Source organism: Trachurus trachurus, assembly GCF_905171665.1.
Source record: "Trachurus trachurus genome assembly, chromosome: 23".
Taxonomy (NCBI): Eukaryota; Metazoa; Chordata; class Actinopteri; order Carangiformes; family Carangidae; genus Trachurus; species Trachurus trachurus.
The window spans coordinates 1,045,646-1,064,420 of record NC_139912.1 but is presented as its reverse complement, the minus strand read 5'-3'; the positions used below and the strand labels follow the sequence as shown (position 1 = coordinate 1,064,420).

Below are 18,775 nucleotides of genomic sequence, written 5' to 3'. Positions count from 1 at the left end.
ACTCCTTCACCCCCACCGAGGATTCAGACTCTGAGTTCCAGTCGGAGCTGCTGGAGGAAAACGACAGAAAATAAATAAATTAAATAGTTTCTGAGGAACAAACTGGAACAAACCGGTTCAGTGTGTTAGTGAGTCTATGAAGCCAGACTGATTGATTGATTGATTGACAGCTGCTGCAGCCGTCGGTCGCTCACACACTCGTCACTCGTCACTCACTCACATCATCGCCGTCGTTGCACAGAGAGGTGTGAACGTGTGAGCGTGTGGTTTCCATGACGACGCCTCCTGCTGTCACTCGGTCTCGGCTTCTCTCTCTCTCTCAATTTCAATTTCAATGTCAATTGAACAAGCTTTATTGGCAGGACTGTCAGTACAATATTGCCAAATCGTTACAGAAATGGAATAATAACTCTCTGTCTCTCTGTCAGCGGCCATGATGAGTCTCCTGAGCCTCCAACAGCTAAAGCCAAGTCCAGTGCCAAAGCTCTGTACGGTGAGTCCAGCTGATCACACACACACACACATTAAACACACACACTTTATGTCTCTATGTCTGGTGTGTCCAGTATCGTTGTTAAACAGACAGTAATTAACATGGTTTATATCTGGTTTGTGTTTGTAATGAAGACATTTGGCGCAGAGAGAACGGATTTCTGCCTCAAAATGACGTCATATCCCTCACCAGAGTTACAGATCTGACCTTAACCAGTTCTTTTTACCACTTGGAAAATGAGTAAAGGGCCATTTACACCTGTTTTACACCTGACAAACTGATTCCAGCTCCTCTTGTTACAGTGAAACATGTTTTCTGCCTCAAAATGACAGAGTTATATAGAAGATTTGACCTTAAAACTCTAATATATGTGTTGCAATGGCCCTTTACTCACTTTTCGAGTGGTAAAAAAAACACTGGTTAAGGTCAGATCTTTAAAATGTGACTCTGGTGATCGACATAAAGTCATTTTGAGGTAGAAAACCTGTGTCTCTGTAACATTAGGGGCTGGGGTCCATTTTTGGAAAAGAAAAAAACTCCAAATTATGTGTTGCAATGACCCTTTACTCACTTATCAAGCAGTAAAAAGCACTGGTTAAGGTCAGATCTTTAATGTGATTCATCTTATTAACAGTTTTTCTACGACTTCGATGAGATTAACTTTATTTTAATGTGGAGAAAGGGTTTGATTGATTGATTGATTGATTGATTGATTGATTGATTGATTGATTGATTGATTGATTGATTGATTGATTGATTGATTGATTGATTGATTGATTGACAGTTACCAGACAGGTGTTTTATTGATCAGTGACTCTGTTTCAGGATCAGATGAGATTTTTTTCCTGCGTTCGTCGTCCAAACAGAAAAAGAAAAGTCACAGTGAGCCGTGTGTGTGTGTGTGTGTGTGTGTGTGTGTGTGTGTGTGTGTGTGTGTGTGTGTGTGTGTGTGTGTGTGTGTGTGTGTGTGTGTGTGTGTGTGTGTGTGTGTGTGTGTGTGTGTTTACAGTTGTGTGTTTGTTTGCTCTCCTTTGTCATGTAATTACACATCTGACATCATGACCAAACTCAGACCCAGTTGAGTTTTTCTCTCTGAAACAAACGACTCGGTTGTTTCCTCTGTGTGTGTGTGTGTGTTGCATGTCTGTGTGTGTGTGTGTGTGTGTGGTTGTGATGATGATGAAGAGTTAACAGTGTGTGTGTGTGTGTGTTGTCTCCATCAGAGCAGAGGAAACACTTCACCAAGACGAGCATCAACAGTCTGACGGACACGTCTCAGTATCACGTGGAGGTGAGGTCGCCGCTGTGATGTCATCACCGCCTCATTAATATTCATAAGCCATCGGCTCCGATCCATGAGAGGAGGAATCTCATTGGACCGTTTTAAAGTCATCTTTTTTTTTTAATCTAATTTTATAAGGACCAATCACAGAGCTCCCTGAGATGCTTTTTTTCTTTTTTACCTGGTAACAAGTCCAACTGAGCTCTGATTGGTCGAGACACAGGAAGACGCTTATTGGTTGGTTTTTTTAGCTTGTTTTTTATTTGCACATTATATAACCTGCATAAACAATGAAAATAGTCAAATGAAACATTGTGCAGCAGGTAGAAGGTAGAAGCCAAAACAGGCTGATAAAAATACCTCCCCTATGTAAAAAAAAACCACAACAACAGCGCTGGTCTTCAAAGTAAGAAGATAATACAGAAATTCATAACATAAAAAATAGAAAATTATTAAAGGAGCAGTGTCGTTTTTTTTACAACCTGGACCTGGTTTCTGGAATAAAACCCGGTGGATTCCTCGTCCTCGTCCACAACCTCAAAATCTGACAAATATTCATCCGTGTTGCACAAAACCAGCAGCAGAGTGAAGGAGCCTTTTGTTTTATTGCTTTATTAACAATTATCTACAGAACAACACTGTTTATTATAGTTATATAAATGATCAACACAAAGAGGCGGAGTGAACGAGCCTCAGAGATGATGACATCATCCAGGTCAGAGGTCAGTAGGTCGATCTACAGACCCCGGATGACGACGATAACAGGAAACTCTGGACTCTAGTTAATCATAACAACATGTTGGTGACATGAACCAGTTTCACAGCAGATAATGAGTTATTTAGAGGCTACGTATCACTCCCACTGTTTGGACACACGCAGCTCTGCATGGATCTAAATAAATACAGTCTGAAGGAGTTCTACCGCTGAGGAAACCACCGGGTTTTAGGACAGAAACCAGGTCCAGGTTGTAAAAAACGGCACTGCTCCTTTAATAAAGTCATCAAATCAGCTGCTGCACTGCAAAAACTCAAAATCTTTCCAAGAATATTTGTCTTATTTCTTGTCAAAATGTCTCATTTCTAGTCAAAACTAATCTCTTTCCACTTAAAATAAGACTCATCACCTAAAAATGAACTTGTTTTTAGATCATTTTCACTTGAAATAAGTAGAAAAATCTGACAGTGAAAGTAAGTTTTTTGTGTTTGTAATAAGAAAGAAAAACTTGCTCCACTATCAGATTTTTCTACTTATTTCCAGTGAAAATCTGCTTGAAAGAAGTAAAAAGTGTCTAAAAACAAGCTGCTTTTAATGTGATGAGTCTTATTTTAAGTAGAATGAGATTAGTTTTGACTAGAAATTAGACAAATATTCTTGGTAAGATGTAGAGTTTTTGCGGTGTACTGGTCTAACTATCCTCCCCTGTCTCCACCCGTCTCCTCCTGTCTCCACCTGTCTCCACCCGTCTCCACCTGTCTCCTCCTGTCTCCACCTGTCTCCTCCTGTCTCCACCCGTGCAGCACCTGAGCACCTTCGTGTTGGACCGTAAGGACGGCCTCATCACCGTGGACGACGGCGTGCGGCGGCTGCGGCTGCTGGACGCCAAGGGGAAGGTCTGGACCCAGGAGATGCTGCTGCAGGTGGAGGAGAGGAGCATCAGCCTCATCGACCAGGAGACCAAGGTCACACACACACACACACACACACACACACACACACACACACACACACACACACACACACACACACACACACACACACACACACACACACTTTACTTTAAGTACATTTAAAGGGATAGTTCAACATTTAGTCAAATTGGCCCATCACCATAACCCCTATAGTCATAGCAGTAGGTTCGTTACCTTTAATTGTCGGTGCAAGCTGTTTTTAGAACGGCGGAGCAGAGCCGTGAGCTGCTCAGAGCTACGCTACGGAGGCTCATTATGGGATTTCTTGGTTTCCCTCATCAAACTCATCAAATACACAATCCAACAACTCCACAACGCTCTGGTGGACAAGTTGTGAGCTGCACATTCACCACGCTATGAGATAATAACACAACGTTACCACACAGAGTTGTTTTAGAGGGAAATTCATGTAAAACCACTGATGTCACGTTGCCTTCAGGGACAGTTTTTCATCAACAGTCTCTGTATTTCCCTCTAAAACAACTCTGTGTGGTAACGTTGTGTTATTATCTCATAGCGTGGTGAATGTGCAGCTCACAACTTGTCCACCAGAGCGTTGTGGAGTTGTTGGATTGTGTATTTGATGAGTTTGATGAGGGAAACCAAGAAATCCCATAATGAGCCTCCGTAGCGTAGCTCTGAGCAGCTCACGGCTCTGCTCCGCCGTTCTAAAAATAGCTTGCACCGACAATTAAAGGTAACGAACCTACTGCTATGACTATAGGGATTATGGCAATGGGACAATTTGACTAAATGTTGAACTATCCCTTTAAAAGCAAGTACTTTTTTACTCTTACTGGAGTAACATGTCGCGGTAACTCCCTCTCCTCCTCCTCCTCCTGCAGAACGAGCTGGAGAACTTCCCCGTGTCGTCGCTGCAGCACTGCCAGGCCGTGATGAACGCCTGCAGCTACGACTCCATCTTGGCCCTGGTCTGTAAGGAGTCGGGGCAGAGCAAACCAGACCTGCACCTGTTCCAGTGTGACCACATCAAGGTAGCGCTACACACACACACACACACACACACACACACACACACACACACACACACACAGCTCTCTATTTAGATCAGACAAACACAGTAGTCACATTACACAGTTACAATCAGAAGGAAAGAAGAACTGAAAGGGATAGTTCAACATTTAGTCAAACTGGCCCATCACCATAATCCCTACACTGCAAAAACTCACAATCTTTCCAAGAACATTTGTCTTATTTCTTGTCAAAATGTCTCATTTCTAGTCAAAACTAAACTTTTTCCACTTAAAATAAGACTCATCACCTAAAAATTAACTTGTTTTTAGATCATTTTCACTTGTTTCAAACTAATTTTCACTTGAAATAAGTAGAAAAATCTGCCAGTGAAGCAAGTTTTTTGTGCTTGTAATAAGAAAGAAAAACTTGCTCCACTATCAGATTTTTCTACTTATTTCAAGTGAAAATCTGCTTGAAAGAAGTAAAAAGTGTCTAAAAACAAGCTGCTTTTAATGTGATGAGTCTTATTTTGATTTGGATTGTGTATTTGATGAGTTTGATGTGCCGTCAAAATTGTGAAATGTATGCAAATTTATGCAAATGTATGCAGATTTGCGCATGTTAACAAAGAATTTTAAAAAACTTGTGATACATTTTTTGTTTGTCTTAATGTCAGTAATCAACTCAGTAATTTTCATGGAGATATCTAAAGGTTAAAAATTTTACCCTATTCACATGAGAAAAATAATGAATATGCGTATAAATGGGCTATATTTGGGTGTTTTTCTAAACTTTCCCCTAATGGGATTCTTCTGGGCTTCTTTCTCCCTCACTCAGGACATGTTGAGGAAACAAAACCAGTTGAGTTTGATTCTGTTGCAGTTTGTTCAACGTTGAGCCCTTTTATTTGGCTTAAAATGACTGGACTCAAAGGTTCATAAGAATTTCACTGTAATTACTTGTAATTGACACAGTAGTGACAATAAACTAAAGTAAACTAAAGTAAAGCTTAACTTGAGAGTGGTAACCGTGGTAACCGTGGTGTCTTTTGTCCCGCAGGCCAACCTGATCCACGCCGACATCGACAGTGCCATGACCGATGCCAAAGGAGGAAAAGTGAAGAAGAGACCCGAGACTCTGAAGTGAGACTCACCGTCGTTAAGCAAAGTTCTGCTGCTGCTGCAAGCTGATTGGCTGTTAAAGAACAATTCCAGGCGAATTCAACTCGGGGGTGTATTTTCCTATCATTTTAGGTCTAAAAGAAGGAATCTGAAGATTTTCAGTTTAATTGCTCCTGTTTTGCGGTAGTTGTGTCTGTCCCCGCATCACCACGGCAGCAATGAATGGGAGTGGATGTAAGTTCTGCTGTGTAGGCTGTTTACAGCCCTCAAAGCCGCAATTTTTTTCATGTTTTTTGACATGTTTGTAAAACTAGATCTAATTCAAAGTCTGGCGGAGTCGAGACCCAAGTTGACGCTCGGTGTGTTCAGGTGCAGTGGGAAGCTCCCGTTGGTGTCATAAACACAGGAATATCAACTCTGGACTTGCTTCAAGTAAAAAAAACTTATCGGCGCATGTTTGAGTCTCCATCTGACGCTGTCTGTGGAAAAAAATGTACACTTGAAGCAAGTAAAGAGTTGATCTTCCTGTGTTTATGACACAAACGGGAGCTTCCCACTGCACCTGAACACACCGAGCTTCAACTTGGGTCTCGACTCCGCCAGACTTTGAATTAGTTCTAGTTTTACAAACATGTCGGCTTGCTTGAAGTAAATAAACTTCTGGGTGCATGTTTGAGTCGCCACCTGACGCTGTCTGTGGCTTTGAGGGATGGAAACAGCCTAAGCAGCAGAACTTCAATCCGCTCCCATTCATCGCTGCCGTGGCGACGCGGGGACAGACCATAACTACCGCAAAACAGGAGACATTAAACTGAACATCTTCAGATTCCTTCTGTTAGACCTAAAATGTTAGGAACATACAGCCTGAGTTGAATTCGCCTGGAATTGTCCTTTAAACACCGCTCTGCTGCTGCTGCAAGCTGATTGGCTGATTGGCCGTTACACCTGTTCCACTTCCTGTTCCACTTCCTGTCTGCAGGATGATCCTGAAGAGCGACGGCCTCATCCCCCCGCCCCCCCCGGCCCCCGCCCCCGAGCCCCCACTCACCTCCAGTCAGGTGGACGTGAAGAGCCGCGCCGCCGCCTGGTCGGCCTGGACCAATGAGCAGCAAGACTGTGAGTGATGTCACCACATGGGAGGAGCTTACAAAACTAAAACTAAACTAAAACTAAACTTAAACTAAACTAAACTAAAACTAAACTAAAACTAAACTTAAACTAAACTAAACTAAACTAAAACTAAACTAAACTAAACTAAACTAAAACTAAAACTAAACTAAAACTAAACTACACTAAACTAAACTAAAACTAAAACTTAAACTAAACTAAACTAAACTAAACGAAACGAAACGAAACGAAACGAAACGAAACGAAACGAAACGAAACGAAACGAAACGAAACGAAACGAAACGAAACGAAACGGAAACTGAACGGAAACTGAACTGAACTGAACTGAACTGAACTGAACTGAACTGAACTGAACTGAACTGAACTGAACTGAACTGAACTAAACTAAACTAAACTAAACTAAACTAAACTAAACTAAACTAAACTAAACTAAACTAAACTAAACTAAACTAAACTAAACTAAACTAAACTAAAACTAAAACTAAGCTAAAACTCAGAGTGATAAATAACTTCACATTCTAACAAACTAAAAGCTGAAATGATTTTGTTTGGTCTGTGAAATTATAGAGTTACATCAGTTTAACTATTATAAAATTCACATAAATATGAATATTTATTCATATATTTTACCACTTTCAAAGTGGTAAAAAGCGCTGGTGAAGGTCAGATCTGTAAAATGTGACTCTGGTGAGTGACATAACGTGATTCTCTCTGCAGCATTAGGTACTGGGGTCAATTTTTGGCTAAGAAAAAACTCCAAATTATGTGTTGCAATGGCCCTTTACTCACTTTTCAAGTGGTAAAAAGCACTGGTTGAGGTCAGATCTTTAATTTGATTCATCTTATTAACAGTTTTTCTACGACTTCGGTGAGTTTAGAAACAGATTTTTCAATATTATATGAAAAAAAAAAAAAAAGAAGTGTAGAAACAAAAACTAAATCTAACCTGTATTGTGTATATGTGTGTGTATTTGTGTGTATTCGTGTATATATGTGTGTGTATATTTGTGTGTTTGTTGTCTCAGACGAGAAGCAGCGGCGTCTCTCGGAGGACGAGGACGTTGCCGTGGAGATGACGGCGGCCCGAGTGGACAGAGACGTGGTGAGTGGATCTGATCTGAGAACAGCTGCCGAGGTCACGGACACACACACACACACACACACACACACACACACACACACACACACACACACACACACACACACACACACACACACAGACACACACACAGACACAGACACACACACACACACACACACACACACACACACACTCTGTTGCTTCATGTTTAATCATTAACGACCGACGCAGCTGAAGGTGAAACATTGAAACATTGAAGCATTGAAACATTGAAGCATTGAAACATTGAAACATTGAAGCATTGAAACATTGAAGCATTGAAGCATTGAAACATTGAAACATTGAAGCATTGAAACATTGAAGCATTGAAGCATTGAAACATTGAAGCATTGAAACATTGAAGCATTGAAGCATTGAAACATTGAAGCATTGAAGCATTGAAGCATTGAAACATTGAAGCATTGAAGCATTGAAACATTGAAGCATTGAAACATTGAAACATTGAAACATTGAAACATTGAGTTTTGTTGTTTCTGTCCCGGCAGCAAATCCTGAACCACCTTCTGGACGACGTCGAGGCCTTCGTCACCAAACTGCAGAAAGCTGCCGAGGCCTTCACCGAGCTGGGGAGGAGGAAGAAGGCCAAGAAGGGCAAGAAGAGAGGACCGGGAGGTGAGAACAGGGACCCTGATGCTGCACTGCAAAAACTCTAATGTCTTCTACCTATTTATAGTCAAAACTAATCTCATTCTACTTAAAATAAGACTCATCACATTAAAAGCAGCTTGTTTTTAGACACTTTTTACTTCTTTCAAACAAATTTTCACTTGAAATAAGTAGAAAAATCTGATAGTGGAGCAAGTTTTTCTTTCTTATTACAAACACAAAAAACTTTCAGACCTTTCACTGGCAGATTTTTCTACTTATTTCAAGTGAAAATTAGTTTGAAAGAAGTGAAAATGATCTAAAAACAAGTTAATTTTTAGATGATGAGTCTTATTTTAAGTGGAAAGAGATTAATTTTAAATAGAATTGAGACATTTTGACAATAAAGAAGACAAATATTCTTGGAAAGATTTTGAGTTTTTGCAGAAACCAGTTTAATAATCAGAATATAAACTAACGCTGAGGCTGCGTTCAGGTCCCAGCAGACGCTCTGTGAGTCTCTGCTGCCTCCTAGTGTTAGGGTTAGTGTGTGTGTGTGTGTGTGTGTGTGTGTGTGTGTGTGTGTGTGTGTGTGTGTGTGTGTGTGTGTGTGTGTGTGTGTGTAACCTCACGGTGTGTTGTTGTCCTCGTCCACCAGAGGGCGTCCTCACTCTGCGCTCCAAACCTCCCACTGAGGACGAGTTCGTCGACTGTCTGCAGAAGTTCAAACACGCCTTCAACCAGCTGGTACGGCCATCTTCCTCATCTTCATCTTCATCTTCATCTTCATCATCATAAAGGGATAGTTCACTCAAAATTGAAATTTCATGCTCATTATCTCCTCCCCCTCATGTGGACTAAGGGCTGGGAGAAGTTTCAGAGTCCTCCGTGGCTTCTCTGAGTTACAGGGGGTCTCGGCGTAGCAGTGCATGTCCATGACGGTTGCAAATGGATACCAACTGTCTTCGTAACAAAAAGACACACCAAAAAACATCCAAATACCTCCATGCTGCTCGTATGTAATGTCCCTCTTGTATTGAAGCCCCGACATGCGAAATTGTCCCGAAAAAAATTAAATAAGTCTATATTTCAAGCTTGTTTGTAGCGGAAGCTCCCAGTGTCTCAGTTCACTGCTTTGCCGGTGTCAGTGCAAATCGCACAAGACTTGAGACACTATGGGACATTACATACGAGCAGCATGGAGGTATTTGGATGTTTTTTGGTGTGTCTTTTTGTTACGAAGACAGTTGGTATCCATTTGCAACCGTCATATGGACATGCACTGCTACGCCGAGACCCCCTGTAACTCAGAGAAGCCACGGAGGACTCTGAAACTTCTCCCAGCCCTTAGTCCACATGAGGGGGAGGAGATCATTTTTAATAAATTTAAACTTTGAGTGAACTATCCCTTTTAACACACGTGTTGAATTTCCTCATATATGATCTAATCTAATCTGGTCTGGTCTCTCCTGGTCTCTCCTGGTCCTGGTCTCCAGGGGAAGTTGAGGGAACACATCCAGAACCCGAGCGCTGTGGATCTGGTCCACTTCCTGTTCAGTCCCCTCAGGATGGTCAGTTCTTCTTCTTCATGTTCATGCCCAATGTGCTTGTACAAGAGTTCCACCCCTTTCAATAATTACAAGCAATTTAGATTTCAAAGGCAACAAATAAACATTGAAAAAGAAGGAGATATACATACATAAACATAATTAATGTTATATGAACAAAATGAAGAGATAGAAAACGGAGTAATCAATAACAAGTAGAGACAATGAAAATAAGGTACGAGATATTATATACTGTAGCCCAGTGGTTCCCAACCTTTTTCTTAAGGGACCCCCCCCCCCCCCCCCTCCGATGTAAAATAAAATAAAATAAGGAACATCATAACTTCTTTTACATGAAATACTTGATTATATTTCAGTAATTTAATAACAGCATGGAACAACCTGTGTATGATTACAACATATTTCTTCAGAACTTGTACTTTTAAAAACATAATTCTGTTTTTAAAAGTACAAGTTCTGCAGAATGTGTTGTAATTTTACACAGGTTTTTTCTCATTGTTCCGTTGCTGTTTTTCAAATTCTCTGTGACTGATATTGCCCTGCTGTATATTACGTATTTAATGTTTTAAAACTGTTGATATTCAGTCATCTATTGAATAGGCCTATAACTTATTTGTTTATCTATTTAAATACACAATTAAATGTTTAACGTGGCCTTTGAATTTAGTTGATTTTGTCTCATATGAATTGAATGTTTAGCCTACTCATTTATTTAACATTTTCATTACATTAAAATTATTAAACCCCTTAAAATCAAGAGGGCTTCGCGACCCCCCCTGGATCTCTGGCGCCCCCCAGGTTGGGAGCCACTGCTGTAGCCTATTAGATGATCTGTGTGTGACTCCGCCCCCTCCATCAGGTGATCCAGGCGGCGGGCAGCGTGGACTTGGCACGCAGCGTGGTGGTTCCTCTGCTCACCAAGGACGCCATCGACTTCCTGCACGCCGCCGGGACGGCCGAGGAGAGACACCTGTGGGTCGCCCTGGGAGACGGGTGGACCAAGTGCAGGTGAGACGACCAATCAGCTGATTCATTCCCTCATTCTGGGGAAGACGTAAAAACAAAACACAACTCCAGTACGTCTTCCCCAGAATGAGGGAATAAATTAGCTCCATAAAATGCTTCTTTATAAAAGAAAAATAGATATTTATATAACTGTACACAGCATCTATACAGCATGTCAGTTACCGCAGACACATGTGAACACACAGATACATGTGAACACAGATACATGTGAACACAGATACATGTGAACACAGATACATGTGAACACAGATACATGTGAACACAGATACCTGTGAACACAGACACATGTGAACACAGACACATGCAGGGTGAGATTTGCCCCCCCCCCCCCGTTTTTGATGTCCCCCCTTCTGGTCATTTATTATTATCCCCAGTGGGGATACTTGTTGTCCCCCCCTCTGGTCAGACAGAGTAATAGTCCCTACTTTAGATCAAGTCTACATCATTTGAACCGTGAGCCTTCTCATCCCCCCACAGTAGCGCACAGCGTCTCCCAGACCGTCATAGAGAGCCTAAGCGGAAGCAGGAAGTAACGGCGCCATGGGACCTCAACTCTGAAAAACTCTCCATTCAAATGAACGGGACTGAACATTTTATTTCGTGATCCGATTGAATTGTGCCATGAGAAAAAAATCTGTCCTCTACCTGTTTAAAACATCACGTTTCATGAAGAGAAATCAGCAGTTTGTTGTAAAGCTATTGTAGAATAAAATTCAGAAGAATCTGTAAGCAGAAAGACTACAAGTCGCGTAGGTGACGTCACACACCAAATGCCGCCCTTTCCCGTGTCAGTTGGTGACGTATTTTCTGTGGGACACAGATCTGTAGTCCGTAGAGCGTCTTTACACAAAATACATTCTTCTGTTGCCGTTTTACGATAAACGGCTGATTTCTCTTCATGAAACGTGCAGTTTTAAACAGGTAGAGGACATATTTTTTTCTCATGGCGCAATTCAATCGGATCACGAAATAAAATTTTCAGTCTCATTCATTTGAATGGCGAGTTTTTCAGAGTTGAGGTCCCATGGCGCCGTTACTTCCTGCTTCCGCTTAGGCTCTCTATATGTAGCTCAGGCTACTGTCAATTCTCAAAAAAAAAGAAAAAAAAAGGCGACTCGAGATGCCGGTTGCACTGGGTCGGGTCTGTCTCCAGGTTTGAGCAAATATTTGTAGGCTACCGGATAAGACAGCACCCGATATACTGTATATGCTTAATGTTTGGGTGCAACAAAGTCACTGTTAATAAAATCAACATCTAATCTGTCCCTTCAAAATAAAGTTAGTGACGTGTCTGTTTGGAGCAGCTGCTGACAGATGTGCAGCGGACAGTGACAGTTTCCTCATCACTAAACCTGGGCCACCATCACATCCTTCCTCAGGACAAAGTCTCTTGGACATAATGTAGCTATGTTCTGTGTTTTTCCTCTCTTTAAACATCCGGTTGGCATGCAAGCAGCCGCTGTTTCTCTCTGGCGCACTCCCTCTCGATGCGCATATACAGTAGCCTAAATGTTATAAAAATAAAAATAAAAAGGAAAAAACACAGATGCGCAAATTGAAATGACCTACTATAGGGTTAAGGTTTGGGGGGGTGCAGGTGCATATGGCCAACCCCCCCCCCCCCACCCCGCAAACTATCCCCCCCCCTGTTTTTTTCACAAATCGCACCCTGGATACATGTGAACACAGACACCTGTTTAACACTGTGTCATATTTCTGTATCTCATGAGTTGTGTCTGTTTTTCTAACTCGACCAGGCTGGAGTGGCCCAAGGATCACTACTTCCCCGCGTGTCCGATGAGGTTTCGTGACGGGTGGGAGCCTCCTGCGTTGGGGGCGGGGCCTCTGAGCCGGGGGGCGGAGCTAACGCAGCTCGCCGAGAGTCTGACCAACGCCGAGGTCCAGAGACAAGAGGAGCTGCAGATGAGACTGGAGGTGAGGAGAGGAGCAGAGGAGGAGAAGAGAGTAAGGACAGCATTGGTCCAATGGCAGCGCCTCCTGGTGGAGGAATATGGGTTTTACAAAAGCGCCCAAGAACTGACATCTCTGCATTGTTGGTGAATGAGCAGTGTGGTATTTTCAATAATTTAAGGACATTTATAGATCACCCACGTTAATAGCATCATTGTGGATCCTTTACAGATAAACATTAAAGGGATAGTAGTATTTTTTTAAAGTGGGGTTGTATGATCTCCAAATAGCCCCTAAGTACTTTAATTGCAGTAGAAGACTCTCTGCACTCCTCCCGTTAGCAACGCCAGCCCATAATAGCCCTGCCCAGAGATTTACAACATACAGTGTTGTGAACAGACCCAAAGAAACGGCCTATTTTCACGGCCTAAAAGAGGTTTTACCTGAAAACAAATACACAGTTCCATTGTTCACTATAATATAATTTTTTCCAGCCCTTCAAAGTGCAGGAAAAACACAGTTTTTATTTGGACCTAACCAACTCACGTATCCCTCCGCCCAGGGTTAGCGCCCGCCGATCAGCAGTTGGTTAGGTCCAAATAAAAACTGTGTTTTTCCTGCACTTTGAAGGGCTGGAAAAAATTACTGCAATTAAAGTACTTAGGGGCTATTTGGAGATCATACAACCCCACTTAAAAAAAAATTATACTATCCCTTTAACACATAGGCGAGTAAAAAAAAAAAACAGTTTTCTACATTAACGTTTCAATCTACATTTTGTAATAAACAAATTATAAGTATAATTTGATATGACCAAGACACCTAAAAACAAAAACACGGCCGTTTTCATCAATTTACAAGCAAGTGGGCAACACACATACATTGGAGTGAATGGGTTTTCTGGGCGCTTTTGCAACACCCATATATCCTCACTGCAAAAACTCAAACTCTTACCAAGAATATTTGTCTTATTTCTAGTCAAAACAAATCTAATTCCACTTAAAATAAGACTCATCACATTTAAAAGCAGCTTGTTTTTAGACACTTTTTACTTCTTTCAAGCAGATTTTCAAATCTGATAGTGGAGCAAGTTTTATTTTCTTATTACAAGCACAAAAAACTTGCTTTCACTGGCAGATTTTTCTACTTATTTCAAGTGAAAATTAGTTTGAAACAAGTGAAAATGATCTAAAAACAAGTTCATTTTTATGTGATGAGTCTTATTTTAAGTGGAAAGAGATTAGTTTTGACTAGAAATGAGACATTTTGACAAGAAATAAGACAAATATTCTTGGAAAGATTTTGAGTTTTTGCAGTGCTGCCACTCGGGGCGCAAAACCCTTACCACGGGAGTCTATGGTGGTGTCGTTACTCTCTTTTACAGTGCTCTAGTTGACTATACACTGCAAAAACTCAATATCTTACCAAGAATATTTGTCTTATTTCTAGTCAAAACAAATCTCATTCTACTTAAAATAAGACTCATCACATTAAAAGCAGCTTGTTTTTAGACACTTTTTACTTCTTTCAAACAGATTTTCACTTGAAATAAGTAGAAAAATCTGATAGTGGAGCAAGTTTTTCTTTCTTATTACAAACGCAAAAAACTTGCTTTAACTGGCAGATTTTTCTACTTATTTCAAGTGAAAATGATCTAAAAACAAGTTCATTTTTAAGTTTTGAGTCTCATTTTAAGTGGAAAGAGATTAGTTTTGACTAGAAATGAGACATTTTGACAAGAAATAAGACAAATATTCTTGGAAATATTTTGAGTTTTTGCAGTGTAGATTATTGATCATTGATTGGTTGATTGATTAACTGATTGCTGTCCCCTGTGTGCGTGCAGCCGGCGGCGGTGCAGCGGTTTCCTCCTGCAGACGGGTACGCCTCCCTCTCCAACTCCTCCTACAAGCGGATGCAGATCCTGGATCAGGACGCGGCCGTGGCTGCGTTCAAACACGCCGTCAGCCGCCACGTGGACCGGTAACCAGCCTGGTCACGTCCGGTCGCCGTGGAGAACCGGTCCCGCCGCCGCCGCCGCGTTCTGATTGGATCACAGCGCTCGTTACCACAGTTACCACAGAGACACAGAAACAGATCTTTATATAGTTCATGTTCAGACCCTCAAACTGAACATTACACTGCAAAATTACATTACACTCCAAGAATATTTGTCTTATTTCTTGTCCAAATGTCTCATTTCTAGTCAAAACTAAACTCTTTCCAATTAAAATAACTTGTTTTTAGATCATTTTCACTTGTTTCAAACCGATTTTTAATTGAAATAAGTAGAAAAATCTGCCAGTGAAAGCAAGTTTTTTGTGCTTGTAATAAGAAAGAAAAACTTGCTCCACTATCAGATTTTTCTACTTATTTCAAGTCAAAATCTGCTTGAAAGAAGTAAAAAGTGTCTATAAACAAGCTGCTTTTAATGTGACGAGTCTTATTTTAAGTAGAATTTGATTAGTTTGGACTAGAAGTGACATTTTGACTAGAAATGAAACAAAAATTCTTGGTAAGATTTAGAGTTTTTGCAGTGTACTGACATTCATTGATGAAAATAATTATGATATTAATGATAGTTATTATATTAATAATAATAATAATAATGATGATAGTCATATTAATAATATCAACAATATCAACAATAATACTGATAAGAACCTTCTGAGTGGCAGCTGAACCAGGATTAACACATTTCAACACATTAATAATATATTAATAATAATAATAATAATAATAATAATAATAATAATGAGAATAGATATTTATTCCCATTCTTCATTTTTCTTCGTCTTCTATAAAACTCTGTCTTCAGTCTGCTGAACTCTCTGGTTCCTCTGTCAAACTTTAATCTCTTTATTTATTCAAATATCTTTAATTTTTCTCTTTTTAACTGATTGTCTCTGTTTTTCTTCTGATTCACGTCTTTTTAAATTTCATTTTCCACTTCCTGTGTCGGGACTCTTCTCCACGGCCGCAGAGTTACAACAGATCACAGATCAGTGTGTGTGTGTGTGTTGTTTTATTGTGGGAAAAGTTAGTTTTTTGGTTTGTGTTTGATCAGTTCATCATCATGGAGGAAAAATCTGAATCTAAAATCAATTATTTGTTGTTTTTTCAACTTTATTCTTAAATTATTGATCAGTAGTTTTTTTTTAGTTTTGATAAATCCTTCTCTTGATTCAGTTTTTGTGGATTTGATCACTGTGATAATCAGCTGTGTGATGCATATGATGTGTATATTTATCCATTATGTATGATATAATATATGATATGTATGTGTATATACGTGTATAAACTGTATTTCAGGAGTTTTGATGAAGACGCTCGAGGCCAAACGAAACTCTTTGCCAAATCAAAATACGACTTTGTGGCGAGAAACAACACGGAGCTGTCGGTGCTGAAGGACGAGGTTGTCGAGGTAACGAGCTCCTTCACTTAATTAACATGAACACGTTTTAATTAGTTTATCGATTAAACAACATTACTTTGATTCTCACAGTTAGAAACACTAAAAACAATAAATAAAATCATGTCGTCAATAATCTGATCGACTTGTTTCCCCTGTGAACTGGTTTGACCTGGTTTTATCTGCTGGTTTAAACCGGTTTAGACTGGTATGAACTGGTTAAAAATGGTTTGACCTGGTTTTATCTGCTGGTTTGAAATGGTTTTATCTGGTTTAAACTGGTTTGAGCTGGTTCAAACTAGTTTGACCTGGTTTTATCTGGTTTAAACTGGTTTGAGCTGGTTCAAACTGGTTTGATCTGGTTTTATCTGGTAGTATAAAAATGGTGTGAACTGGTTTTATCTGGTTTAAACTGGTGTGGACTGGTTTTTATCTGGTTTAAACTGGTTTGACCTAGTTTTATCTGGTTTAAACTGGTTTGAAATTGTTTTATCTGGTATGAACTGGTTTGAGCTGGTTCAAACTAGTTTGACCTGGTTTTATCTGGTTTAAACTGGTTTGAGCTGGTTCAAACTGGTTTGACCTGGTTTTATCTGGTGGTTTAAACTGGTGTGAACTGGTTCAAACTGGTTTTATCTGGTTTAAACTGGTGTGGACTGGTTTTTATCTGGTTTAAACTGGTTTGACCAAGTTTTATCTGGTTTAAACTGGTGTGGACCGGTTTTTATCTGGTTTAAACTGGTGTGGACTGGTTTTATCTGGTTTAAACTGGTTTGACCAAGTTTTATCTGGTTTAAACTGGTGTGGACTGGTTTTTATCTGGTTTAAACTGGTGTGGACTGGTTTTTATCTGGTTTAAACTGGTGTGGACTGGTTTTATCTGGTTTAAACTGGTTTGAAATTGTTTTATCTGGTCTGAACTGGTTTTATCTGGTTTGAACCGGTTCCCTGTGCCTGTTTCTGACCTGAGTCTCGTCTGACAGGTGCTGGACGACAGGAAGCAGTGGTGGAAGGTTCGTAACGGCTGCGGCGCGTCGGGCTACGTGCCAAACAACATCCTGGAGGCGACCAAAGCGGTGGACATCACCGGCCGCGGAGAACCGATCTACAGCCACACCATCCAGGTAGGAGGCTACCGCTAACCGCTAACCGCTACGGCTAACCGGCCATGCAGCTCTTCATGTCATGTTGTGTGTTTTTAACGTCGTCTCTGTTTCCATTGAATCTTCGTCCGGTTAAAGCTCATGATGCCAAAGAAGGAGTTTGAGTTGTTTAAGGTAGGAGGAGCTTCAGTAGCGACGTAGCTACGTAGCAGTGTGTAGAGCTGATCTGATTGGATCAAACCTCCGGCTCTAGTTTCTGTTTCTCTGCTGTGGTCAGTTAGTGTGTGGAGTTCAGTCAGGAGGAGCTACGGTGGCCAGGAGGGTCAAATCACCGCCGCTTCATCACAAAAACTCACAACACAACACAAGTGTCACCAGCTAATGCTAAGCTAACAGTCCATGTGATCAATAACATGTGATTTGACCCTCGGGGGCCACCGTAGGTCTGACCTCAGGTAGATCAGGTAGTTTTTCTTTTGCAGTGAGTTTGTTGAGGAGTTAAAGGGATAGTTCAACATTTTGGCAAATTGTCTCATTGCCACAATCGCTATAGTCATAGCAGTAGGTTCGTTACCTTTAATTGTCGGTGCAAGCTATTTTTAGAACGGCGGAGCAGAGCGGTGAGCTGCTCAGAGCTACGCTACGGAGGCTCATTATGGGATTTCTTGGTTTCCCTCATCAAACTCATCAAATACACAATCCAACAACTCCACAACGCTCTGGTGGACAAGTTGTGAGCTGCACATTCACCACGCTATGAGATAATAACACAACGTTACCACACAGAGTTGTTTTAGAGGGAAATACAGAGACTGTTGATGAAAAACTGTCCCTGAAGGCAACGTGCATCAGCGGTTTTGCATGAATTTCCCTCTAAAACAACTCTGTGTGGTAACGTTGTGTTATTATCTCATAGCGTGGTGAATGTGCAGCTCACAACTTGTCCACCAGAGCGTTGTGGAGTTGTTGGATTGTGTATTTGATGAGTTTGATGAGGGAAACCAAGAAATCCCATAATGAGCCTCCGTAGCGTAGCTCTGAGCAGCTCACGGCTCTGCTCCACCGTTCTAAAAACAGCTTGCACCGACAATTAAAGGTAACGAACCTACTGCTATGACTATAGGGGTTATGGTAATGGGCCAGTTTGACAAAATGTTGAACTATCCCTTTAAATGTTTGTCTGTTTGTTTTTTTCACCGTCTCATCACCTCCATGTTTGTTTTTAACGACGGCAGCAATTACTGGGAGAGTTGAACGAGGTAAAAAACGACAACAGTTTTAGCTCTGAGTCTCAAACAGGAAGCAGCTCACACTGCAAAAAACTGAAAATCTTACCAAGAC

At 40.8% G+C, this 18,775-nt stretch overlaps 1 protein-coding gene across 2 annotated transcripts in view; it reads left to right on the top strand.

Moving 5' to 3' along the window:
* The window catches only part of eps8a (EGFR pathway substrate 8a, signaling adaptor), a 48,735-nt gene that overhangs the window by 20,423 nt on the left and 9,537 nt on the right, over positions 1 to 18,775 (top strand). Inside the window, exons 3-17 of one of the 2 annotated variants that reach the window (XM_083999511.1) lie at positions 429 to 493; positions 1,717 to 1,784; positions 3,294 to 3,455; positions 4,310 to 4,459; positions 5,499 to 5,581; positions 6,540 to 6,676; positions 7,714 to 7,790; positions 8,315 to 8,441; positions 9,073 to 9,161; positions 9,911 to 9,985; positions 10,842 to 10,990; positions 12,766 to 12,943; positions 14,766 to 14,902; positions 16,232 to 16,343; positions 17,315 to 17,455. In XM_083999511.1, coding sequence (XP_083855637.1) covers positions 429 to 493; positions 1,717 to 1,784; positions 3,294 to 3,455; positions 4,310 to 4,459; positions 5,499 to 5,581; positions 6,540 to 6,676; positions 7,714 to 7,790; positions 8,315 to 8,441; positions 9,073 to 9,161; positions 9,911 to 9,985; positions 10,842 to 10,990; positions 12,766 to 12,943; positions 14,766 to 14,902; positions 16,232 to 16,343; positions 17,315 to 17,455 — 1,750 coding nt within the window. The remainder of the gene's footprint in view (positions 1 to 428; positions 494 to 1,716; positions 1,785 to 3,293; positions 3,456 to 4,309; positions 4,460 to 5,498; positions 5,582 to 6,539; positions 6,677 to 7,713; positions 7,791 to 8,314; positions 8,442 to 9,072; positions 9,162 to 9,910; positions 9,986 to 10,841; positions 10,991 to 12,765; positions 12,944 to 14,765; positions 14,903 to 16,231; positions 16,344 to 17,314; positions 17,456 to 18,775) is intronic. The other variant, XM_083999512.1, reaches the window with a different exon arrangement.